Source organism: Micromesistius poutassou (genome assembly GCF_964030765.1).
Source record: "Micromesistius poutassou genome assembly, chromosome: 15".
NCBI lineage: Eukaryota > Metazoa > Chordata > Actinopteri > Gadiformes > Gadidae > Micromesistius > Micromesistius poutassou.
In genome coordinates this window covers 2,065,011-2,091,629 of record NC_140285.1, presented here as the reverse complement: position 1 = coordinate 2,091,629, position 26,619 = coordinate 2,065,011, and the positions used below count along the sequence as shown (strand labels likewise).

The 26,619-nt window shown below is 46.4% G+C and overlaps 1 protein-coding gene across 1 annotated transcript; it reads left to right on the top strand.

The window, feature by feature from the left end:
- Positions 1-97: 97 nt before the first annotated feature.
- Positions 98-23,730, top strand: slc6a8 (solute carrier family 6 member 8). Its single transcript, XM_084479436.1, has 13 exons — positions 98-930; positions 5,979-6,110; positions 6,857-7,124; positions 7,981-8,113; positions 8,458-8,592; positions 9,322-9,425; positions 11,009-11,133; positions 17,623-17,735; positions 18,054-18,191; positions 18,643-18,745; positions 19,138-19,238; positions 19,490-19,660; positions 20,337-23,730. The coding sequence occupies exons 1-13, from the start codon at positions 567-569 to the stop codon at positions 20,475-20,477; spliced, it is 2,028 nt and encodes a 675-aa protein (XP_084335562.1). The 5' UTR covers positions 98-566; the 3' UTR covers positions 20,478-23,730.
- Positions 23,731-26,619: the final 2,889 nt, after the last annotated feature.

The following is a 26,619-nucleotide window of genomic DNA, read 5'->3' as shown; positions in this document are numbered from 1 at the left end:
ATGTGGGAGGCTGGGCGGGGGGGGTTGACGCGCCGTGACGCAACAGCGGTCACGCGGTCTCGAGCAGCTGCGAGCCTTTTAAAGCCTCGCGCGGCGCGCTGCGCCTCAGTGAAGGACGGACCGCAGCCCGAGCACACCCCCCATCAGAGCCCAGTACCAGGCCTTCTGTCTGAACAGAACCGGAACAATCCCCGCGCTGAATGTGACTCCGCACACCGGCAGTCAGCTCGCGACCCGGTCCGGTCAAACCGTTCGACCGACGGCTCCTCTTGACTGACGCGCTCCACATGCGATTCTTCAGACTGTCCTTCAAGTGTTTCGTGGACTGCTTCTGACGTCCCTCTGACGTCCCGCTTCCGTCGCACATTTCAACCAAGCGCTCGTTTGCTAAATATCTGAAACCTTGTTAAAAAAAAAAAAAAAAAAGAAAACCGTCGACGACCTTCCGCTGCCCAGCCGCGCGCCGAGGAGCCGTGCGCCGAGGGACGGTCCGCACAAGCGGGGGCCGAGAGCCGAGAGCCAAGAGCGGGTCGTGGAGGAGCCGAGAGAACCGCGGCTCAGACACCATGCAGGGCTCCGGAGAGAGAGAGAGCGGGCCCGGGCTGCAGGAGGAGAAGAGGGGGCAGCTCATCCCAAACGGACACCGCGTCGCCGCGGGGGGGCTAAACGGCAGCCTGCCGCCCGCCGCGGCCGACAAGGAGAAGGGGGGCTACCCACCGGAGCTGGGGGGCTACCCGGAGCTTGGGGGCTACACGGACCAGGGGGGCTACCCGGACCCGGGGGGCTACCCGCCGGAGCGGGTGTTGCCCGCCTACCAGGAGCGCGAGACTTGGACGCGGCAGATGGACTTCATCATGTCGTGCGTGGGCTTCGCGGTGGGCCTGGGCAACGTGTGGCGCTTCCCGTACCTGTGCTACAAGAACGGCGGAGGTGAGGGGGGTGTGGGACGTCACTCCGCCAGGGTGGGGGTGGGGGGGACAGGTGGCCCCAGTGATTAGTACACACATATTTGTACACACATGCATATATATATAGTACACACATATTTATAGACTACAACACATGTATAATATACACACACACACACACACACACACACACACACACACACACACACACACACACACACACAAACACATATATAGAACACATATATACAAATGTATATATATATATATTATTATTCATAATAGGTGTATTCATATTTTCCTAATAAAAGCATTAATAGTAATTTGTATTCATAACAAAAGCGGTATTCCTGTATTCATAATAGGTCTGATCATATATGCACTATGTAATGTCCTGTCATGATCAGTACTGCATTTGAAAAACCAATCAATGACAATGGATCAATATGTTTCTGAATAGATTCCTTAGCACACGCCCACTCTCATCATCGTCCTGCGTCACTATGACAACGGGCTCGCTGCCTCATCTCTGCGGCGACACAGAGAGCGCTAGCGGCAGTGAAGTGACGAATCAGAGGTTACCACTGATGCCACCGCAAGGTCCTCAGGCCCCCTTACTGCGGGGACCGCAAGGTGCTCCTCAGACCCTCCAGTAGGACTAGACTAGGATTAGAGACTAGGACTACCCAGTCCTCCTCCCCCTACTCAGGAGTCCCCCTCCTAAACCCAGAAAGGTTAGGACGCAGGAGCACAGGAGGGGAGGAGAGGAAAGGATGATATTAAATAGGAGAGAACAAGACCAACGTGGTGCCCTGCTAGACACGAGGGCTGCGCCGGGTGCATAGCCTCTAACACAGTAATACATGACTATACATGAGCGCGTGTATAGCCTCTGGCACATTACAGCTCCTTAAAGCTAGTATGTAGCATGTTGACATTACAGCATTACACATCATGGGATTCCTAGTATGCATGAGGGCTGAGTGACTGAATGTTCTCGTTAATGTGTTGACAGACTACTGAAGCGGGTGTATATATATATATCATATTATGTTTTATGTGGGGTCTATCCATCTGGTGCCATGGTTACCTGACACTAACAACCCAGACACTGTGTGTGTGTGTGTGTGTGTGTGTGTGTGTGCGTGTGTGTGGGACTGTTGGCAGGGGGTCCAAGAATGAAAAGGTTGGATGGCATCATGAGCTGGTTACCACAGTAACGGTACCTGGTACCCACGGAGACCGACTACTAAAGGGCACTCTTTTCCAGCATGCATTGGGGTCTAATCTAGCAGGTAGTACATCAGGGTGTCACACCTGGCCCCACGCCAGCTGACCTCCACCAAGCTCTGCGGCTGTAGGCTGGGTGGAGACTGGACAGTTAGCAAGTGTGTGTGTGTACGTACGTACGTACGTACGTACGTACGTATGTAAATACACGTATACGTGTCACATGTTCACATGTCACATGGTCAACCCTGACTCTGAGTTCTCAGATCAGGATAACAACATGTTAGCAGTAATCCTTGACATGATGTGTGTTACAGGCAGCACTCGCTGCTCACTCTTAACTCACTTTAACTCCTAACTCACTCTTTACTGATTCACTTCAAACTCAGTCTCACTCCTAACTCACTGTTATTCCCAACGTATTCACACTTACTAACACACTCCTAATTCACTCACTCCTAACTTACTCTTACTCCTGGCTAATTCCCTCTTAACTTACTCCTTACTACCTCACCCTCACTCCTGACTCACTCACTCCTCCTAACTATTTCACTCCTAGTCCTTACTAACCCCCCCCCCTTCCTAGCTCACACGCTCCAATCTTACTCTCACTCCTTAGCCACTCACTCCCAACCCTACTCTGAGGAGTGAGGCTGGCTGGGCGGTGTGTTTAGTCAACAGTGGCTTAGTCACATAGTTTAGACATGATTCATGTGATCACAGTCTGGATATCGCCTCCATGCACCCTTTAATATATCTTCTTCTGAGACAAATGATAATTAGGATAATTATGGATGATTCATAGAATAACTACAGTATATCTATTGGGAGTAGATTCCACCTTGATCAGAGTTTCGCCACTCCATTTTTTGTGGCTGAATGTGGAATCTATTCCTGGGTATAATCTAGTAATTATCTTGATAACTAATTATCCAAGGAATTATTTAAGTAATTATCCTAGTTGAGAACCACTTTGTCCCTGGCTATGTAAACACGTGTATGTGATATAATGACTATAATATCACAAAGAGAGCTATCAGAAGGAGATGTAAGGTAAGGCCTCATGAGGTACACACCTATCCTTTAAGAAGACTCAGGGGAGACTCAGGGGAGACTCAGGGGAGACTCAGGGGAGACTCAGGAGAGACTCAGGGAGAGACTCAGGGAGAGACTCAGGGGAGACTCAGGGAGAGACTCAAGGAGAGACTCAGGGGAGACTCAGGGAGAGACTCAGGGGACCTCTGCACCTCTCATTACTACACCTAGGCAGGACATGTGTGCTAACTACACCCAGAGAGTGTTTGTACTAACTACACCCAGAGTGTGTGTTTGTACGAACTACACCCAGAGTGTATTTTTCCTAACTACACCCATAGAGTGTGTTTGTACTAACTACACCCAGAGTGTGTGTTTGTACGAACTACACCCAGAGAGTGTGTTTGTACGAACTACACCCAGAGAGTGTGTTTGTACGAACTACACCCAGAGTGTATTTTTCCTAACTACACCCATAGAGTGTGTTTGTACTAACTACACCAGGCAGTATATTTGTACTAACTACACCCAGTTAGTATATTTGTGCTAACTACACCCAGAGAGTGTGTTTGTACTAACTACACTCAGAGAGTGTGTGTGTTGGCTAGCTGATGACATCACAGCCCCGCCCCACACGGGCACCAGATTAAGCAGTTGGTAATCTGTTAATCTGCATCCTAACCAGCTCTCCTCCTCCTTCACACAGCCAGGAGCAGCTCCCACTGTCCACCAGTGGGTGACTGTGGGTTTACTGGGCAACTCCCAGTAGAAACCGAATACTCTGATTCCAGTGTGCGAATTAAGGGGGAGCAGGGGGAGCTATAGCTCCCCTAGTGGTGCTTTGAGCTCCCCTGGAAACATGGTTTGTGAAATTTTGGGGGAGCTCTAAAGTATTGATATCATAGCCCCCCCCCCCCCCCCCCCCCCCCCCGTCAATAAAGTTTTGCACGTAACCACTCCCCCCACCCCCCCCATCAACAATGTTGAACACGCATAACCAACCCCCCCCCCCCGTCAGTCAATCCTGTCCGCGACCAATCCCCCCCCCCCGTCAACAATCCTATCCGTGACCCCGCTCCCCCGGAGACCGTGGTATAATTCACACACTGTCTGATTCTACTGGGCAGCTCCCAGGAGAACCAGTAACACACTGTTTGTACTGGGTATCTCGAGTATAACCAGTTGGAGACTGGTTGTGGTGGGCAGCTCCCACCAGTTCTGGGATAGGTCTGCTGGTTAATTAACTACTTTATTGTCTCCTGGTGGGTTGATAAACAGCTCATTGACCTCAGAGGGACAGCTCCACTTTATGCCTTCAAATAAAGTCAAAAGACCAAATGATAATCATTTACTAACAATAGCACAAGCTTCTTGTTTTTTCCGACCAGAGCACCAATCAATTATCAATCCACTGACATGAGGGTGGTGAGTCAGTAACCACACCTGTCCAGGTACACAGGTAGCCTCAGAGAGTCCTCCTCCTCACACACCTGTTCAGGTACACAGACCCCTAGAGACCTCAAAGCACCCCCCTCACAGACCTGTTCAGGTACACAGACCCCTAGAGACCTCAGAGAGCTCCTCACAGACCTGTTCAGGTACACAGACCCCTAGAGACCTCAAAGCACCCCCCTCACAGACCTGTTCAGGTACACAGACCCCTAGAGACCTCAGAGAGCTCCTCACAGACCTGTTCAGGTACACAGACCCCTAGAGACCTCAGAGAGCTCCTCACAGACCTGTTCAGGTACACAGACCCCTAGAGACCCCAAAGCACCCCCCTCACAGACCTGTCCAGGTACACAGGTAGCCTCAGAGCTCTCCTCACACACCTGTCCAGGTACACAGGGCCAGGTAGCCTCAGAGCCCTCCTCACACACTCCGCCCTGCGTCTGGCTGCTCAGAGCTTCTGATCAGGGGAACATGAGGAGACATCGTAGTAAATCGGGAGCTTCTGCGTGTTGTGGTAGAGGTGGGCGGAGTTTGAACCTAATTGGTTGGCGTGCGCGAACCGCTGCAAACCAATGATGTCATCAGGGCCCGGGCACACGGGGTCACATGGCCACACGCCTGCGGACGGCGTGATGACATCACCCACGGAGACAACATGAGGAGACTTCCAATCCTTTGGCAGCGGGCAGGTGTCAGTCACTGATCTGTGAGGCCACCCCTCGACGTGGCCCTCCATCTGATTGGTCAAGCCCTGTGAACCCTCAGCCCTGTGACTTATCTCCACTAATCCAGCTGAGGTAGTTAGCGTAGCCTCTAAAAGATCTCTCCCTGTGTCTCGTGGCTCTAGAGCTAGCCTGCGATGCTAAGAGCTGTTCTCAATGAATACAGTCTCCTCTCTCTTGTATTAATGCAGTATTGTGTATATAAAGTACATCAAGTGTTTTCATTGGTCTTCATTGGTCAGATGTTCCAGCTCTGATGTGACTGCTGTGTTGTATCTCAGTGGACCAGAGGCTGAGACAGTAGGCCTGTGGTTCAGTAGGCCAGTTACATAAGACCTGTCTGACATTAGGCCTGTGTAAGTAAGCCTGTTTCAGTAGGCCTGTCTCAGTAGGCTTGTGTAAGTAAGCCTGTTTCAGTAGGCCTGTGTCTCAGTAGGCTTGTGTAAGTAAGCCTGTTTCAGTAGGCCTGTGTCTCAGTAGGCTTGTGTAAGTAAGCCTGTTTCAGTAGGCCTGTCTCAGTAGGCCTGTGTCTCTATCAGCTTGTGTCAGTAGGCCTGTCTCAGTAGGCCTGTGTCTCAGTAGGCTTATGTCTCAGTAGGCCTGTGTCTCAGTAGGCCTGTTTGTGTTCCAGGGGTGTTCCTGATCCCATACTTGCTGATCGTGTTGGTGGGGGGGATTCCCATCTTCTTCCTGGAGATCGCTCTGGGACAGTTCATGAAGGCCGGCAGCATCAACGTGTGGAACATCGCCCCCCTCTTCAAAGGTACACACACATACACACACCTGTCGCCCTGCCCGCACACATGAACGCAGGCACACTTGTCGCCCTGCTCAGACTTAGTTAAATAAGAGCGTAGACGTGCAGTTCTGCAGGTACGTATAGCTGATATCTGCTGTAGGTATCAGCAGATATCAGCTATTAGGCTGATATCTGACTGACCAGTTCTGAACACCCCGTTCTGATTTAGAGTACTGCTATCAGCACTCACACTCACACACACACACACACACACACACACACACGCACATGCACACATGCATCCATCACATGATGGAATATCTTTCTCTAATGTTGATATACAGGGTTTCCCGCAAATATTCAAAACCAAACTTTTTTTTTATGACGACGTAGTTAAGGCGGCAGGCGTGTGTTGCTTAGGCGGCCGCCTAAGCTGTGAAGTGCTGTGGGAAACCCTGACATATACAATCTATATATCCCATATAGTTTGGTAGATAGAAGCTATAGCCCCAAGGTGAAGACAGAATTGAGTTTGGTAGATAGATTGTTGTGATTAATGTGCGCTTCTGCTGTGTTGGTCTCTCTGGTCGGAGGTCTACTCCCTGAAGCTAATCTGGTTAAATAGAGGACAGCCACCTGTTCACGGCTCATGGCTTTTGGACAGTTGTTTGAATGAACAGAAGGCAGAGTTGGAAAGTATTAAATGTCTCTGTCCTCTCTCCTCTACTCTCCTCCTTCCTCTCCCCTCCGCCCTTCTCTCCTCTCCTCAGGTCTGGGCTATGCCTCCATGGTGATTGTATTTTTCTGTAACACCTACTACATCATGGTGCTGGCCTGGGGCTTCTACTACTTCATCAAGTCCTTTAACTCCGTCCTGCCCTGGTCCACCTGTGATAATGAATGGAACACGCCCAGCTGCATTGAGTTCTTCCGCCACCCCAACTGTGAGAACGGTAGCCTTGCCAACGCCACCGCCGCCCCCAACCTCACCTGCCTGCAGCTGGCCGAAGGACGCTCGCCCATCATAGAGTTCTGGGAGTGAGTTCCTCCACTGAGCTGGGGCTAGCTGGGTTAGCATTAGAGCTAGGCTAGGATGGCTAGGGTTTTGGCTAGCTGGGTTAACATAAGTGCTAGGCTATTGTGGCTAGGGTTTTGGCTAGCTGGGTTAGCATTGAAGCTAGGCTAGTGTGGCTAAGGTTATGGCTAGCTGGGTTAGCATTAGGGCAAGGCTAGTGGGGCTATGGTTTTGTGTAGCTGGGTAAGCATTGGGGCTAGGCTAGCTGGTCTAGACTAGTGGCCTTTTTCCATTATACTATACTGGCCTGCCTTGACTCGGGCCTGCCTTGACTCGGGTAGCCTGAAGGTTAGGCGGCTAACCTTCAGGCTACCCGCCTGAAGGTTTCTCTTTAACTGATGTCGATGACACAACACTCACACACATCCGTTCTAATGTCTGAGACGCAAGAACGGATGAATCTTTAGAGGCCTATATTCCTACAATCTGAGACAACTTTTTGCTCCTCCATCCCGCTGGGATGCGGTCGGATTGTTCTCTGGTCCGACTCTGGAGACTGTCGATCTCAAGATGTTCTATCTCAGGCACTGTTCGATAAAGCTTGGCGCGTTTAAAACGGTAATGGAAGTAAAATCAGCGCCCCATGTTTTGACAAGCGGAAATGGAAAAGGGCCACAGCTGGGCTAGGGCTAGCTGAACCAGGGCTAGCTGGGCTAGGGCTTTATTCTCCTCTATCCTGCTCTCCTCTCTCGTCCTCCCTCTCCTATCACCTCTCTCCCATCACTTCTCTCCTCCTCCTCTCTCTCCTTCTCTCCCCCGTCACCTCTCTCTCCCTCTCATCACCTCTATTTCTCTGCTCCTCTCCTCTCCTCCCCTCAGGAACAAGGTCCTGAGTATCTCTGAGGGGCTGGACCACCCTGGTCGGATGAACTGGGAGATGCTCCTCTGTCTGGTGGCCGTCTGGATCCTCGTCTACTTCTGTGTCTGGAAGGGAGTCAAGTCTACTGGCAAGGTACACCAACACCCACACACGGAACGAACTCACACCAAAGTATAACCCAACCACAGACCATTGTAACACATAGCAGTCATGTAACCAAAGTACACACAAGCGCCTCAGGGTTTATTGCCTGAATGGCTTCCTTAACGTATTAACTGTCCTCATCTGCCCTGAGAGACACATCACAAGCTACAAGAGGAACTAAGCTCTTTGATTGGCAGAGAGAAGTGATATCACTGATTCATGATTCATGCAGCTCTTTAAACGGTTAACTAACATCCCATCATTTGTGTGTATGTGTGTGTGTGTGTGTGTGTGTGTGTGTGTGTGTGTGTGTGTGTGTGTGTGCGCTCCAGATCGTGTACTTCACCGCCACCTTCCCCTACGTGGTCCTGGTGATCCTGTTTATCCGTGGGGTCACGCTCCCCGGGGCGTACGACGGCATCATGTACTACATCAAGCCTGACTGGAGCAAGCTGGGAGAGGCTCAGGTTAGAGATGCTCTGGGAGGGGTCCTGCATGGGGGCCCCCTGCTGAGCACACACACACACACATGAGGCCGTCCAACCAAGTTGAAGTTCATACAGTTCACATCCATGGTGCTAATCACAGCCAAAAAAAAGAATAAATAGATAAACAAATGATGTGTTAAAAAGTCAACAATCACTTTGTTGTCTTAAACGCAGCATTAAGCCTAGCTAACACCGAGCCAATACCTACCTTTTTTGATTGGCTGATAAGTGGCAGGCTCGACTAAGAAATCCAGTGAAGACGTGCTTGATTCCTCCATAATGAGAGCGGTGCGGCCAGAGGAATTTTTGGGCGCTGCGGCAAATTAAATATAGCCTAGTTATTTTCCGCGTGAGAAATACAATGTGTGGCGGGAATGCGTGACGAAAGACCGAAATGAGAGACTGTCATGCTCAATGCGTGACACTTGAGAGCCCTGTAACACATAGCCTGCATCTAGCTTCTAGCTAACACATAGCCTACATCTAGCTTCTAGCTTACACGTAGATACCACCTGGGAAATACTTAGCCTTAGCTTAAGTCGTGTTACTACCACTAAGCTAATAATTAAGCCTAAGGAATTAATTGTTACTTGTCTAAATTGTGTATTAAATATTTGAGATCATACAGTCAATCAGACAGATTGACTGTACAGACAGAGAGAGGGACAGATGGCTGAGTATGTGGTGACCTCTGCCCTCTGACCCTAGGTATGGATTGATGCAGGTACTCAGATATTCTTCTCCTACGCCATCGGTCTCGGAGCTCTGACCGCACTGGGCAGCTACAACCGCTTCAACAACGACTGCTACAGGTACTGCCACAGTACTACTATAGTGCTACTGCTATCCTAGCCTGGCTCTTCCAGGTCAATCTCGGCACATCTAGGCATCTCATGCCTTGACAGACACCAAATGTAATACAGACCAGTACAGGAGTCCTTACACAATACAGACCAGTACAGGACACCTTACACAATACAGGCCAGTCTAGGACACCTTGAACACTAGAGAGAGAGAGGAAGATAAGAAGGGGTCAGAGCGTGATGAGGAGATCATTCCTTGTAAATATGAGGTGGAGTTGGTCTCCAGCTGTGTGGGGGTGGAGAGAGTGAAAGACGATAGTAGCAACAATAGAGATCTCTACGGGTGTCTCGAGATTCCTCAGCGAGCAGCATCAGCGGGGCATCTCCAGGATGTTTAAATGGAGGACATCGGATACTCCGAGAACTCAGGAGAACCATGTTGATCTTCACCAGCTCAGTGAGACGTGGAATCAGGAGTAGGCTGAAGGGGGAGAGAGAAAATGTCCCTTTGGGGGAGGATTAGCAAACAAGTATCCCCCCTCTGCTGGAAGGCCTGGGTAAGAGGGGTAGGTAATGGGTGGTTGAACCTGTTGCACACTAGTTACTCAAGCCCCAATCAGACTCGACCAAGTGAGGCTGCTTCAACCAGCCTTCTTAGTCTTCATCTGCTGAGTCTGCCGCTCCAAACAGACAGGACTTTAAATAGAAGTGCTGATTGCTCCACTGCCTACAGAAGCGCTTAGTTCACCACACATCAAGTTAATTAGTGGTGCAATGACCCTGATGGGATGGCCTACCAATGGCAACTGGTTTCCACTGCTCAACAGGTTACACTCCTCAATCAGGGAAGCATGGTGTTCTCCTAAAGTAAGGGAAGTTCCTGAACTTATCCTAACTTACTATCCTAAACTGGGTTCAAAATAAGGATTATTCACCCTACTCGTTATAAGAATCATCACCAAAACCATATGTGACCGTAACCTGAGCTGGCACAACCCTAGGCCAAAAGAACATGGTGGAATATACCAATACCATGTCCATACGGACACAGGACACTTTACTAACAACGCTGCTTAATTCCAGGAGACCGAAGCACAGCAGGGAACTATTCGAGATGTTAGCCTAGTAACATCAAGAACCATCTACAATGATACTGAATATACTAACACCACTACAGCAATGTTCAGTTCGATTCAGGCTAACCGTGTTCAGTTAGATTCACCACTACAGCAGCACACATCAGACCACATTGTGATGAACCCCATACAGCAGACAGAGAAGAGCAGGGAATGCCTGTTATTCCAGTGAATACTCTGACACTAGACACTAGTCAGGCTGAGTCCCTTCGGCTGAGGCCGAAGTCCTTGAAGAAGGAGTCAAAATGCACACACTGCAGACTATATACACACTTTAGAACAATTAACTCATCTTCGCTAATCCTCTCCTCTCCTCTCCTCCTCCCCTCTCCTCTCCGCTCTTCCTCTCCTCTTCACCTCTCCTCTCCTTCTCTCCTCTCCCCTCCTCTCCGCTCCCCTCCTCTCCACTCCTCCTCTCCACTCCTCCTCTCCTCTCCTCGCTTCTCTCCTCTGTAGAGATGCCTTTATGCTGGCTCTGATCAACAGTGGCACCAGCTTCTTCGCTGGTTTTGTGGTTTTCTCCATCCTGGGCTTCATGGCTGCAGAGCAGGGAGTCCACATCTCCCAGGTGGCTGAGTCAGGTACACACACACAAACGCACACCTGCACACACACACACACACACACACACACACAGATATCTACACACACACGCACATATCTACACATGCACACACACACAAGCGCACACACACACACACACACACACACACACACACACACACACACACACACACACATACATACACTACATACACGCACAACACACACACATACACGCACAACACACACACACACACACACACACACACATACTTATCAACACACACACACACACACACACACACACACACACACACACACAACACATGCATACCCCCCACACACACACACAAGCACAAATACATATTACACACATTTACACACACCTGTCATGTGAAAAAACCAATGTGATAAACAGGAAATCTGTTCTTCTGTTCTTTATTACTAGTATGTATATATATGTGTATATATATATATACCGATGACAGATATATGACAGATATATCTGTCAATACATTGTTTATAAACAAGGTCATATTTATATTGAAGAGACAATATATACATACAGTATATATATATATTCAGATATTGCTGGGATACAACATTTGTCTGTGTAAGTGTGTGTCTATGATGGTGTGTGTGCGCTGGTGTGTGTGTGTGTGTGTGTCTGTCTGTCTGTCTGTCTGTCTGTCTGTCTGTCTGTCTGTGTGTGTGTGTGTGTGTGTGTGTGTGTGTGTGTGTGTGTGTGTGTGTGTGTGTGTGTGTGTGTGTGGGCCCTGGTTAGACGATCTAAAACGCAGACGTCAAGGTGCAAAGTCAAAGTACTTTGTGGGCGGTTCTATGGCACTGTTGCTATTATGACGGCGGGATAAATGAGCTTTGCACCCGGCGCAAATCTAAAAAGGGTTGGGCTGAAACCTGTAGGTGTGTTTTGGGCGTAACGTGCAATAAACCAATGAGAGTTCCACCTGCCATCCCCTTTAAGACCCAGCGCATTTGACTTGGCGAGTTGATATTTTGACAGTGCGTTTGCAGTCTCCGCTGAGACAGATGCATGACCACATGAATTTCAAACTTCAAATGGCTCAGTTTATGGCCAAATAATAGGCATAATTCACACATGGAATAGCGTTTTCTTCTCCAACTTCAGAAACACTGATTCGTCATGTAAATTGCAGCAAAGACAACTTAAAACATATATGATATGCGGACGCGGTCCTCGATGGCCGCAACTGTGGGTCTATTTAATGATATGCGGCAGTACATTAACAAACATTGTTTGTTACCAGTATTGTATACATTATCGTTATCGACTTGTGTTCATAATATGCATGTGTCCCCCCATTAATATACATCGCCATGGACTGCATTATGCGTTACATGTTTAGTTTGCGTGTGTTTAAACAGATGGGTGCGCACACACACACGCACCAAGCATCACCCGCATTCATTCATTCCTTTAAACACTCGCGGTAAAACTATGTTTTCTCACGATCAAATACTCATCAATCCTAAAAGTAATGGGCTTGTACACGATGTCTGTGTCAAGAACATATGTGTTTGCTGTACGGTGCAGATTTGGTTTGCAGATGCATTGATTTAAAAGTACAACTTACCGCTATATAAGCTGTTCTTTCCCAAATCATTTAACCAACCATTTACCCTAAAATTAGATTTTGTTTTGGAAGCCTGGAATATAGTTTGCTCGAATGTATTATTGTTATTATTATTATTTTAATGCATGCCATAGCCTACTATACTTCATTCATGTTCATTCATGCAGCCCTATTGAAAAAAATGTTTCCACAATCATTAAATAGTAGTTAACAGTTTGCATGTTTGTGCTGTGTATAGCCTACGTGTGTGTAAGCGTAGGCTATGTGGTAGTTCCGACCTGCCATGGCACGTCAAAATAGCAACAACAACTGCACCATCCGCTATAGACCAGGTATTTTTCGGTCAGTGGCGCAATTGCATTGGCGCATTTTTTAGATCACTAAAATAGCACCAAGTATAATTTGTGCCGGAACACGCCCCTGCTTTTCGCCGACACGCCTCTACAGGCGCAAGTGTAGTGGCGCCTGGTTGCTGCGGGGGAAAATCAGCTTTGTGCCGGGTGCAAACTAGCAACGACACATGCGTCGGTGTAGAAAGTCAATTGCGCCGGGCGCAAGATAGGGCCCTGTGTGTGTGTGTGTGTGTGTCTGTGTGTCTGTGTGTGTGTGTGTGTGTGTAGCAGCCTGGTAAGATCTCTGAGGTCATGTTTTGTTTTTCGTCTTTTGTGTTCTCACCCATCACACTCTCTGTGTTTCTCTCTGAACTCTATTCATGTGTCACTCTGAACTCTATTCATGTTAGTATCACTCTGAACTCTATTCATGTGAGTAGTGTCACTCTGAACTCTATTCATATGTCACTCTGAACTCTATTAATGTGTCTGTGTTGCATCACTCTGAACTCTATTCATGTGTCACTCTGAACTCTATTCTTGGGTCTGTGTTGCATCACTCTGAACTCTATTCATGTGAGTTGCATGGAGCTGATACAGAGCAGTGAGTCCAAATCAGTGAGTTCATTTCAAGAGCTCTTTGAATGTTTTAAAGGCATCACTAGAAGTGTTTTAGCTGAAGCTCATCATCCAGGACCGAATTCTTAGTTGCAGTCAGAATTGTAGCTCAGGCTGGATGGAGCATTTGGGAGATCAAATCATTGTGATTCAAAGGTGGCTCCACCATGATGCTTGCTCAGGGGCTAGGGTAGAGTTTGAGTGCTAGGCCTTGTGGGCATCTGCGCCTTCACAAGGAGTCATTCCTAGGCTGGAAGCTCTTTATTTCTTATTTGAATGAATAATTTGTCTTTAATACATTGACTAGATGTGATGAGTGAGTTGATTTAAAGCTTTGTATAGCATCAATAGAGGGGGTACAAACTCCTGTCTCGCTCTCACCCTGTTTCACACACTTTCTGCCCCTCTCTCACCCCATCTCTTTGTCTCTCTCTCACCTCTTCTCTCTCTGTCTCTGTCTAATGTCTCTCTCTCATAAGAATTATACAATCCCACTAGTACTGTGTGTGTGTGTGTGTGTGTGTGTGTGTGTGTGTACGTGTGTGTTCAAAGCTATACTGTACTCTGGCATGGATGTTATTAAACTTCAATAATTCAATGAATGAATTTTCCAAATAAACCACAGAAACTTAGCCAGCATAGGGTATGGAACTGATAACTATCAATATTAGCCATCACTGTTGACAAGGTTTCACACTGTTGTCTCTAGCTGTCTGGTTTCACAGAGCAGCCTTCGACCCCTAACGCCCTCCTTTCACTTTCTTTACCTCATATTGGTTTCAACCAATCATGTTGCTGGAGGTGGGGCCCTGGAGGCGGGGCTCTGACTCTGGGGGCGGGGCCCTGGCCCTGTAAGCGTGTTATTGGTGAACAAAACCTCGGCCAGCAGTAGTTAACTCCGAAGTTTGTAAGGGTTTCAGATCAGCACTGTAGAATACACTTAGTAAAGGAAGTCTAAGGGTTTCAGATCAGCAGGTGTAGGCTGACCACTGTAGGAATACACTACACAAGTGTACTTACAGACCATCAGCGTAATGAAACGGGAAGCCAGGCGTAGCTCCACCCCTTTCCGTTGTTGGTTTCCACGGTAACCATCCGACGAAGTGGTCACGGGTCAGGCCCTGGAGGTTCACCATGTGGCTCGGAGAGGGTCTTGTGCTAACAGATAGCGGTTTGGCGCTCAATGTTCCTTTTGTGCGCACTCTTTGTGTTTGTGTGTATGGGTGTGTGTGTGTGTGTGTGATTGTGTGTGATTGTGTGTGTTAAGTGTTCTTTGGAGGATTACCTGACCAGAGCCTCTTGAGATGAGTCTCATCTCGCTCTGTCCCGTCGTCCTTCAACGGCAGGTAAATACAAACCTGTACACACCTGCACACAAGACACACCTGCACACACACACACACACACACACACACACACATGCACACACACACACACACACACACACCTGTAATACACATCTTGTAACACACACTCATACACCTGTACACACACCTGTAACACATAGACACACACACACACGCACATATACACAAACACCTGTACACACCTGTAACACACACCTGTAGCGCGCACACACACACACCTGTAACACACACAACTGTAATTAACATCTTCTAACACACACCAACCAAACATCTGTAACACACACACATACACCTGTACATACACCTGGAACACACACCTGGAACGCACACACCTGTAGATAAGAAATTTGTCTTTGACAGGGCAGGTACAGAGACAGAGAGACAGTCCAAAACAATGACAATAAATGAATGCAAAAGAATGCAAGCAAACCTAAGCCCTGTCGGGAGTCGCTTGGACGACAGCACCCCCCCAGAAGCAAGAATGAAATCACACACACAAACACCGGTACACACCTGTAATACACACACACACACACACCTCTAACACACACCTGTAACACACACCGGTAACACATCTGTAACACATACATATAACACACACCTGTAACACACAACTGTAACACCAGTTACACACTGTTAACACACACATATAACAAATGCAAGTAAAACCTGTAGCACAGACCTGGTAACACACACCTGTAATACACACATGTAACACACACCTGTAACACACATGCTCCACACACCTTGCTTGGAACACACACATGTAACACACACTAGCACACTCCTTGTAATGTGACCTGTAACACAAATATGTATACACCTTGCTACACATACACACACCTATAACTCACATACACAAAGGTACCATACCTGTACACACATCCATAGGGAGAGGATTACCACACATACACAATTATACACCGTAACACCTGCACACACCCGAAATATAACACACCTGTACAAACCTTTGGTACACACTTGCATTGCCCTATGAAGGCAGAAGACTCCAACCTGTTTTGTGTGTGTGTGTATATATACGTATATATAAGTTTTATTGTCCCCTATACAAACTTCCTCTAGGTAGATCATTGGAAATGTGGTATTTTGATGAGGTTGTAATGTACACATTAACCATGAGCTCAAACACTTATTTTGAAGTGGGATTTTCCTCTGTAGGCTTAACACTAGTATATAATGATGGCTCATGCCAGGACAGAACTTCCTTTTGATTTCACTTGGTTGATCACATTATGATAATACTTACCACTAGATCAAATCTAGTGGTATATAATGACTGGGTTATATTTAGACTGGGTCTATAGTAAGACTGGGTCCGTAGTTAGACTGGGTCATTATTTAGACTGGATCTATACTAAGGCTGGGTCAGTAGTTAGACTGGGTCGGTAGTTAGACTGGGCCAGTAGTTAGACTGGGCCAGTAGTTAGACTGGGTCGGTAGTTAGACTGGGCCAGTAGTTAGACTGGGTCTTTAGTTTACTGGGTCAGTAGTTAGACTGGGTCTTTAGTTTACTGGGTCAGTAGTTAGACTGGGCCAGTAGTTAGACTGGGTCTTTAGTTTACTGGGTCGGTAGTTAGACCGGGCCAGTAGTTAGACTGGGCCAGTAGTTAGACTGGATCGGTAGTTAGACTGGGCCAGTAGTTAGACTGGGTCTTTAGTTTACTGGGTCAGTAGTTAGACTTGGTCTACTGCAACTTACTCAGTAGTAAGTCTGGGTCAGTATTTAGACTGGGTGGACTGGGTCAGTAGTTAGACTGGATAAGTATTTAGACTGGGTCAGTAGTTAGACTGGGCCTTTAGTTAGACTGGATCAGTATTTATGCTGGGTCAGTATTTAGATTGGGTTAGTAGTTAGACAGAGTCTGTAGTTAACTTGGGTCAGTAGTTAGACTGTGCCAGTATCTAGACTGGGTCAATAGTTAGACTGGGTCAGTAGTTAGACTGAGTCAGTAGTTAGACCTGATCAGAAGTTAGACTGGATCAGTAGTTAGACTCTGTCAGTAGTTACTGGATCAGTAGTTAGACTGGGTCAGTAGTTAGACTCATTATTAAGACTGAGTCAGTAGTTAGACTAGATCATTATTTAGACTGGATCATTAGTTAGACTGGGTCAGTAGTTAGACTAGGTCATTATTTAGACTGGGTCAGTAGTAAGACTGGGTCAGTAGTTAGACTAGGTCATTATTAAGACTGGGTCAGTAGTTAGACTAGGTCATTATTTAGACTGGGTCAGTAGTTAGACTGGGTCAGCAGTTATACTGGGTCTAATTAATTAATAATTAATTAGCAACACAAGGCTAATGGCCCAGCTATCTTGTCCTACTTGATTAACACTCAGCTAACAGTATCATCTTCTTCAATAGTTCTGTTACACACACCATAAATATGCAGTACACACATTATATGCACATGTAACACATCTTGTTGCACGTGTAACTCACATCTTGTTCCACGTGTACACATTGGTAGAACACACACACATTTCTAGAGACACCCCTGCTGAATAGTGTGATAGTGTGTTCTGCCCTACCCCTGTTCCTGTGACGTTTTAACGTGTCTCTGTGTGTCTGCAGGGCCTGGTCTGGCCTTCATAGCGTACCCCAAGGCCGTGAGTCTGATGCCCGTGGCGCCGGTCTGGGCAGCCCTGTTCTTCTTCATGCTGCTGCTACTGGGACTGGACAGCCAGGTACACACACACACACACACAGCCAGGTACACACACACACACACAGCCAGGTACACACACACACACACACACACACACACAGGTACACACACACACACAGCCAGGTACACACACACACACACACACACACACAGCCAGGTACACACACACATACACACACAGCCAGGTATACACACACACATAGTCAGGTACACAAACACACACACAGCCAGGTACACATATGCACACACAAAGATGTACACACAGCCACAGACACACACATAGCCTGACTCACAGCCAGATTTGTCTCTATCCTGATAGTCCCTCTCTCTCCTCTAGTTCGTGGGGGTGGAGGGCTTTGTTACTGGGATACTGGATTTGTATCCTGGGAGATCCTACCATCGCTATCGGAGAGAAATCGCCGTGGCGATCTGCTGCTTCCTCTGCTTCATCATCGACCTTTCAATGATAACCCAGGTCAGACTATACCCTGGATACAAGACGTTTAGGATCCAATTATAATCTGGTTATAAACGGGCTATAATCTGGTTATAAAAATGGATGACCCTTTATATAAAACTTTGATTGTAATCTAAATTAAATGATGATGATTGACTCATCACATAATTTAGATTACAATCAAAGTTGTACTGCTTGATTGGATTATAATATGGTTTCATAGAGTATAATCTCATTGAAACAAGACTGTAACCAGGACTGTTCTGCAAAGTGAGACAGCTTTTAACAATCAACTGTCTGTCCCCTACCTGTCTGTCTGTCTCACACCTACCTGTCTGTCTGTCTGTCTCGTCCTTACCTGTCTGTCTGTCTCATACCTACCTGTCTGTCTGTCTGTCTTGTCCCTACCTGTCTGTCTGTCTCATACCTACCTGTCTGTCTGTCTCGTCCCTACCTGTCGGTGTCTCAGGGAGGGATGTATGTGTTCCAGTTGTTTGACTACTACTCAGCCAGTGGTATGACCCTGCTGTGGCAGGCCTTCTGGGAGTGTATCGTAGTGTCCTGGGTGTACGGTAAGACACGCACACACTCACACGCTAACGCCCTAACCCCAAGACCTAGTGCTAAGACCTTGTGCTAAGACCTAGTGCTAATACCTAGTGCTAAGACCTAGTGCTAACACCTAGTCCTAAGACCTAGTGCTAACACCTAGTGCCAAGACCTAGTGCTAACACCTAGTGCTAAGACCTAGCGCTAAGGCCGAGTATTAAGCCCTAGTTCTAACACCTAGTGCTAATACCTAGTGCCAAGACCTAGTGCTAAAACCTAGTGCTAACACCTAGCGCTAAGACCTAGTGCTAACACCTAGTGCTAAGACCAAGAGGCTTGGAGTCGTACCTCCGGCACCTGACTGATACAGTTCTGGATCATTCAAACCATATGCTAATGATATGCTAATGTTCAGGGGCGGACCGCTTCATGGACGACGTGGCTCGTATGATTGGCTACCGGCCCTTTCCCTGGATGAAGTGGTGCTGGAGCTTCATCACACCCTGCGTATGCATGGTCAGTGTCTCTCTACCGCTCTCTCTCTCTACCCCTCTATCTCTCTCTTAGTCTCTCTACCTCTCTGTATAATGATTATTCTAATTAATAATTATAATTATAATATAATTATAATTAATCCTATTCTTATGTATTATGAATATGTCCAGGTTATCTTCCTGTTCCACCTGGTGAACTACAGAGATGACTATAGTAATATTATTATTAATATTGTTATGTTATATTGTTCTCTGTTATTCTATGTTCCCCAGGGTATCTTCCTGTTCCACCTGGTGAACTACAAGCCCCTGACCTACAACAACGTTTACGTGTACCCCTGGTGGGGTGAGGTGATCGGCTGGTGTCTGGCCCTCTCTTCCATGCTCTGCATCCCCGTCAGCGTGCTCTACAAGTTATTCAGAGCCAAGGGCACCTTCAAACAGGTACTGCAACTACTACTGTAGTACTACACACTACTACTGTAGATCTACACTCTACAAGCTGTACAGAGCCAAGGGCATCTCAAACAAGTACTACTGTAGTACTACACACTACTGTAGTATTACACACTCTACAAGCTGTTCAGAGCTTTGAGAGCGTTTTGTAGGGTGTATGTAGGGCGGTGTTGACGTGTGTTATGCACACACACGCATGCACAGTTGGTATATAATATCACGGCCAAAAGCTGTGTGTGCCTCCGGCTTATATAAACGACAGGCAGTCTCACATCTCTCCCTCTTCCACAACAGGTAAAGACATGCAATGACGGTTATCTCATGGTTGACACACAGTAAAACTTGCTTACAGATTCTATAAGTATCTGTAAGCCTCCAGCGGCGTCCCACCCATCATGCCCAAATCACACTATCATTTTTCCAGAGTGATCTCATCTTTGTTTGGGACTGGATTTTTGTTTAAACTTGTGCGGCCTATATATGGGTGCGGCTTATTCAGAATTCAGTTTTTCTTTAATACATAAATGAAAGGCTTGCAGTTTATCCACGATGCAGCCTATATGCAGGTATGTAGGGCTGACATGTGTTTTAGCTGTATGTAGGGCGGTGTTGATGTGTGTTTTAGCTGTATGCAGGGTGGTGTTGACGTGTGTTTGTCCCCCAGCGTTGGGCCCACTTGACCACGCCGGTGTGGGGGCCCCACCACATGGAGTACATGGCCCCTGACGCCCACAGCCGGACCCCGGCTCTGCCCCCCTGCACCACAGACCACAACAAGGTGATCATCTTCGAGAGCGTCATGTAGGCCACGCCCACCACCAACAGCACCCTGCTGGGCACTCAGCCCCCTCGCCTTCAACAGAACCCTGAAGAAACAGGGTTGGAGGCCCAGTGTGGAGGAAGGCCAGAGGCCGTCTTGGTCTCTTTAGTGTTTTTAAGTCTCCATGTCTTCCTTGTTACTATTGGCTGTTTGGGACTCACGTAGCCAATCAGGCCCTTTTAGGACAGAGTCATAGACACGCCCCCCCACCCTCCCCAAGAGCTCATCACAAATACAGTGCCACGCACAAAGGCACTGAGGCACTCAGTCTCATCTACCTTACCCAAACTATAACCCGATATTAAATCTAGTCCGACCTCTAACCCAACCCCCAACCCTAAATTATGTCTACTACCTCTAACCATAACAAACCCTGGTCTGACCTCCAACCTGACTCCTAGTGACCTCTATTGACCTCTTTCCCCTAATGACCTCTAACCCTTAACCCGACCTCCAAGGTCAGAGTGCCATATGGAGTGTTTAAACCCCTAGGGGCCCGGCTGCCATTTCATCATCAACCTCTGGAGAGAGGGGGAGAGAGGGAGAGAGAGGAGGATAATGGGAGAGAGAGAGTTGGAGTGTGAGAGAGGGGAGAGTGAGATGGAAGGAATGACAGTACTAGCCAATCCATGCCTTATGTTGTTGTCTTAACTCTAGCGCCCTGTCAGTCACATGACTAGCCAAACCCTCAGCCCTCTGTCTATGGCCAAATCAAGCCTCGCCTCCAGGGGGCGTGTCTACAACTCTGTCACCTTGCAACCACTAGATACCATCAGTGATAACCATGTACAATGTCAGATAGATTAAATAACAACCAGTATTTGCACATTGTTGTAAAATACTACTGTTGGCACTTTTTAAAAAATATGTTTGAAATAACTGCTTCTGTTTTACATCAGAGATTAGATCAGAGATTTATTTTGTGAAGGCTTTTATTTTGCTGATACATTATATACTGAATATTCTGTAATATATTTGATGCAGTATTTGTGATAAAGATGTTTTCTGATCACGTTGAGCTAACAGCAGGAGTACGGTTGCTGGCGATGCGTTTACTTAGCGATGCGTTTAACCAGCATTTAGCGAGTGCTAAGCTAGCGATCCGTTTGGCTAGCGTTTGGCTAGCGATCCGTTTGGCTAGCAATCTGTTTAGCTAGCGTTTCGCTAGCGATCGTTTAGTGACGCTCCTGGCTAGCGACACCCAAAGCAGCTCATTTTTAAATATGACAAATGCAAAGCTCTAGGCTGCATCATGTAAAATAAAGCTTTTCTAACTTAAGATAACAATGTATAGCAGTGTAGTATAGAATATAATAGTATAGTTAAATATTTTAGTCGGCAGCTAGCCAACATAGATGCCAGAAGGCAGCCTCAGTAATTGATCCATTTTATTATTGATTCTTATTATTTCTATCATGCAACAATAGTTAATCGTTCATTAACATAGTTGCACGATATCTCTTTCTGACAACCAACAGTTCAGGAGGATTTAAGATTAGCTCAAATCATAGCGCTGACCTGATCAAGAACATTGTTTGCATCTTTGCACTGCCATGGGTTCCCTGTTAGCATGTTGCCACTTGTTAGCATGGCAGCACCTGTTAGCATGTTAGCCATGCAGGGATGGCAAGGAAAGGGAATATTTTTGTATTTTTTTAGGGTGATAAATGATCAAAGTGCTCAAAGGGAAAGTTTTTACGTTTACATTGTCAGCGTTTTTTTCTTTTTTTTTGTAGTTTTTAGATTTCCCCAGCAGCACAACCCCCATCCCCCACGGTATATGTAGTGATAATAACATCTAGTAGTAACAACACTTGTAGTGTTCAAAACACGTAGTACTAATTACATGTAGTATTTATAACATGTAGTTCTAATTACAAGTAGTATTCAGAACATGTAGTACTAATTACATGTATTATTCATAACATCAAGTACTTAAAACATGTAGTACAAATGACATGTAGTACTTAATAACATGTAATACTAATTACATGTAGTATTAATTACATGTAGTACTAATTGTTAAGTACTATTAACATGTAGTACTAGCTCAATGTCTGCTCATCATTCTTCACCCAATCACAAAGACTTGAAAGGAAGCAGATCTGTATAATAGCAAGGGCGGCTGTGTTGGTCGCCGTGTGAGATGAACTCATAAAGCAGACCGGATCAATATAGACCTAGTTAGCCTGCATGGCTACTGCTAACTACCTAGTACTACTTCTTATGACTACATGAACTGAACTGCCAAAACTTGATGTGTACTATAAACTGGAAGGGAGTTCTTTACAAATAAACCAGCAAACTGTAAATGGTACAGTACTGTAAACTTCACTCTACTGGCTGCTGTACACAGGGTATAGTGCTGTAAACGTGACTACTGTACACAGGGTACAGTACTGTAAACGTGACACTCTACTGTATGCTGTAGACAGGGTACAGAGTAGAGCCACATGTAGAATAGAGGTCTGCCAACGGCTTGAATGTATTTCATCACCTTTATTTTTAGTGGAAATGGAGGGAAAATGTGTAAACAAATGCTGTAAAGTCCTGTTTATCAGATCTCTTTAATGGCTATGCAACACTAGCGCCTTGTCTGGTTTGGTGAGTGGGCGGGGCCAGAAACGGTTGTCCTTTCCCTGACTGGTCGGTGACTGGCCTGATCTACATCAGAGGACGACTGAAATAAAGTAAAATATCAAGTAATTTCTTCTGAATAGCAGAGCCACTTACGTCACCAATAAACATATATATATATATATATATATAGATCCTATATACTATATAGATGTATATTGTATGAATTGATTATGGTATGTAGAACCTATATACAGTATATATATATATAGGATTAATTATGCCATAATATGAGGTACGAGTGTACATAAAGCTAACTTGTTAGCATTAGCTCATTAATCTGCACTCTGTACCAAACCAGGCCTGAACTTGGCTAAACAAACAAAGTTAGCCTTGCTCTGTCTCCCTTCCAAACATTGTTTATGTGTTTTCCTGACTGCAGATCATCAGTTAGCCTAGTTGACATTTACCATCTCACTCCATGCTAGACTACTGGCTAGGCTAGGCTAGCAGCAAGTTAATGGGTGGTTTGAATGAATGGAGTGTTGGTCCCCCTGTAATGATGTAATGTCAGGGTTTCATGCTAACCATGCTAGCCATGCTAGCCCACTGTGATCCCTGGGCCAGTCCACTGACTAAACTACGGCAATAAAACTCACTTGATGACTACACCTGCATCTGTCTCTCCTTATCCAACCCTACATTATCAATACTCTCTCCTTATCCAGCTGTACATAATCAATACCGTCTCCTTATTCAGTTGTACTTTATAATCAAGCTTTCTACACAGAGAAGGCAGATTTACACTAGTTTACATTGGTTTACATTTACACTACAGTTTACATTGGCATTAAAGCGTACATTTAAGGGTTAAATAAACACCCAAATCATGTTATTTAGTTTCATTCTTTATTCTATTTTATTTTTCTGTGTAATAGAGCGTGTTTGTGTGTGTGTGTGTGTGTGTGTGTGTGTGTGTGTGTGTGTGCGTGTGTGCGTGTGTGTGTGTGTGTGTGTGTGTGTAGTGTTTCATTTAGTGTAGGTATCTCGTTTTGCTTCGTTTGTAACTGCTCTCACCGCTCGCGCGTCAATCATGCCAGTTCCACCGGTTCCCACCGAGGGCGGTTGCGGTTAGACACGGTGGATATATGAGGAGCCATGTTACCTCCTATGAGCCATGTTACCTTCCCTTTCTCTGCTTGGCCCGCCCAGAGAAGTTGGCCCGCCAATGAGACAATGAGCTAGGACCGTGCGAGCGCCACGTGTGTGTGTGTGAATACACACACTGTAACACAAGTGTTCTTTGTTATTTGGATAACCGTTCTGCTGTTGGTGTTATGGTGCATAACACGCAACACAATAACGCAAGCTTGCATAAAGCTCCCATTTGGTGAAAAGACTAGACTGTGTCGGGTTGGTTGAGAAGGAATTGGGAACCGCGACATGGAGGAGAAAAGGATTGTTGCCCAGGATTGTCTGTCGGAGCCCCGCTGTAGTGGGCAGCCCCGGGGGCGGCCAGCGTTCAGCGGGCAGCGGGGCACCGACGGACAATCCTGGGCAACAATCCCTTTCTCCTCCATGTCGCGGTTCCCAATTCCTTCTCAACCAACCCGACGCAGACAACCCAGGGCAACAATCGCGGGCGACAATCCCTTTCTCCTCCATTTCGCGGTTCAGTCTGTACTTAATATTGACGTGGAAGTGGAAGAACCAGAGGCGTCTGAGAACCCGACGCAGTCGTTTGAGATTCATATCATCCGGAGGTGCAAACAGCTTTTGACCATGATAATATATATTATATTATATAGATATCTAAATATAATATGATATTATTTAGATCTAGAGCTCCAGGACTTTACAGTGTTCCACTGTAAACACTAGCGCATGGTGGCCGCAAGCTGCTCAGGGCCACACCCCCACCCTCCACCTTGACCCGCCTCTAAAAACGGCACATTTGTGGAGAGCTCATTGTGGGACTGGCTCATAGTGGCTGTGCTGTAACTCTGCACCAAGGCTGAATTTCTTGAACGTCTTCAAGTACTGTATTAGGGGCCCACTAACACCTATATTAAAGCATCCATAAAATAGCATGCCATGGGACCTTTAATAAATGTGAATTCAGTTACTTCATCCTACCCAAATTACTATATAGCACTGCTACATCATATCTTTATTTTTTATTATTATTATTATTATTCACTGCAACATGATAACGACGTGATAAGTACAACACACAACTCATGTCAGCTACCTAACTAGCCAGCCTGCAACACTCACCACAATCCTGTGGGTCTTCTCTTTCCAGCTGGCCCTCACAAACACAGGGTTGCCAAGTTTTGGTTTTTCGCTCGTCCGAAGCGACAAGGGGTCTGGCAGGTAATTTTTGGAGTGACATTTGTTGCGTGCGTGACAGTGTGAGATTGATGCTGAACGCGTGAGTATCACGCCAGATGCGTAATGAGAGTTGGCAACCCTGACCAAAGGGACGTCATGGCGGATCGAGTTCAGCGGTAGCAGTAACCGACGGCTTGACTTTCGCGCCAGCGGCAAACGTTTCCATGGTAACAGCGAGCTCCACCAATCAAAGACGTTTTTACACTTTAGGATTGTGGATAGTGTAGTGCTTTTAAATGCCCATACCATACATACACCATCGTTTCATTCACAGTCTCTTGGCTCATGGTTAGTTACACTTTGGATGGTTACGACATTTACGGTTACGGCTTTTAATCAAAACCTCTATGCAGAATATGAATGGGATTTCAATTCCGGAACCAAACTGTTGCGCTCCAGAGGGCTATTTTTCTATGGCTGAGCGCCCAATGTGTGGCCACGCCCCTCACACCTGCTGCTAGTATGAAAGATTTATTTTTGAATCTTTACAACCTGGGCTGAAGAGTTAAACCTCAGTCGTTTACATTGAAACCTCAATAGTCTACATTTGAACTAAAGTTTGCATTTAAACGACAGTACTTAACATTTAAATGTAACATGTGTTTGACATGAGATACAATCTTAGTCTGGATTTCAAATATGGTTGTACATTTAAGAAATGCCAAGTATGTAAAATGTGATTAAAATATAAAATGTGTTTACAAAGAACAGTCAGCCCATGAAATGTGTTTTGTGGTCAAGCAGAGGGACTATAGCATGACATCACAGTGGTCAGATTACATCATGAGTGACATCACACTGACCATATTACATCATGTGTGACATTACACTGACCTGACCAGATTACATCATATGTGCTGTCACACTGACCAGATTATATCATCCGTGAAGTCACACTGACCAGATAATATGGTTTACGGACTAGTTGGCTTGCAACAGGTTTCAATGCTAGTCGGGAAAACGTCTTCTGGCTTGCAGGTCCCAGGAATAGCCACAGTCTTAGCCGCAGTGTTAGCCCGCAGTGTTCGCCGCACCTCAGTTTCCAGGAAGCCTGCTGGCCGTTTCTCTTGGGTAAGTTGAGACTCTGAGAAGCTGAAGACGCGGTTCAGCTGCTGGATCTGGTTCAAACCAGACTGAATGTCAGAGGCCAACAGAG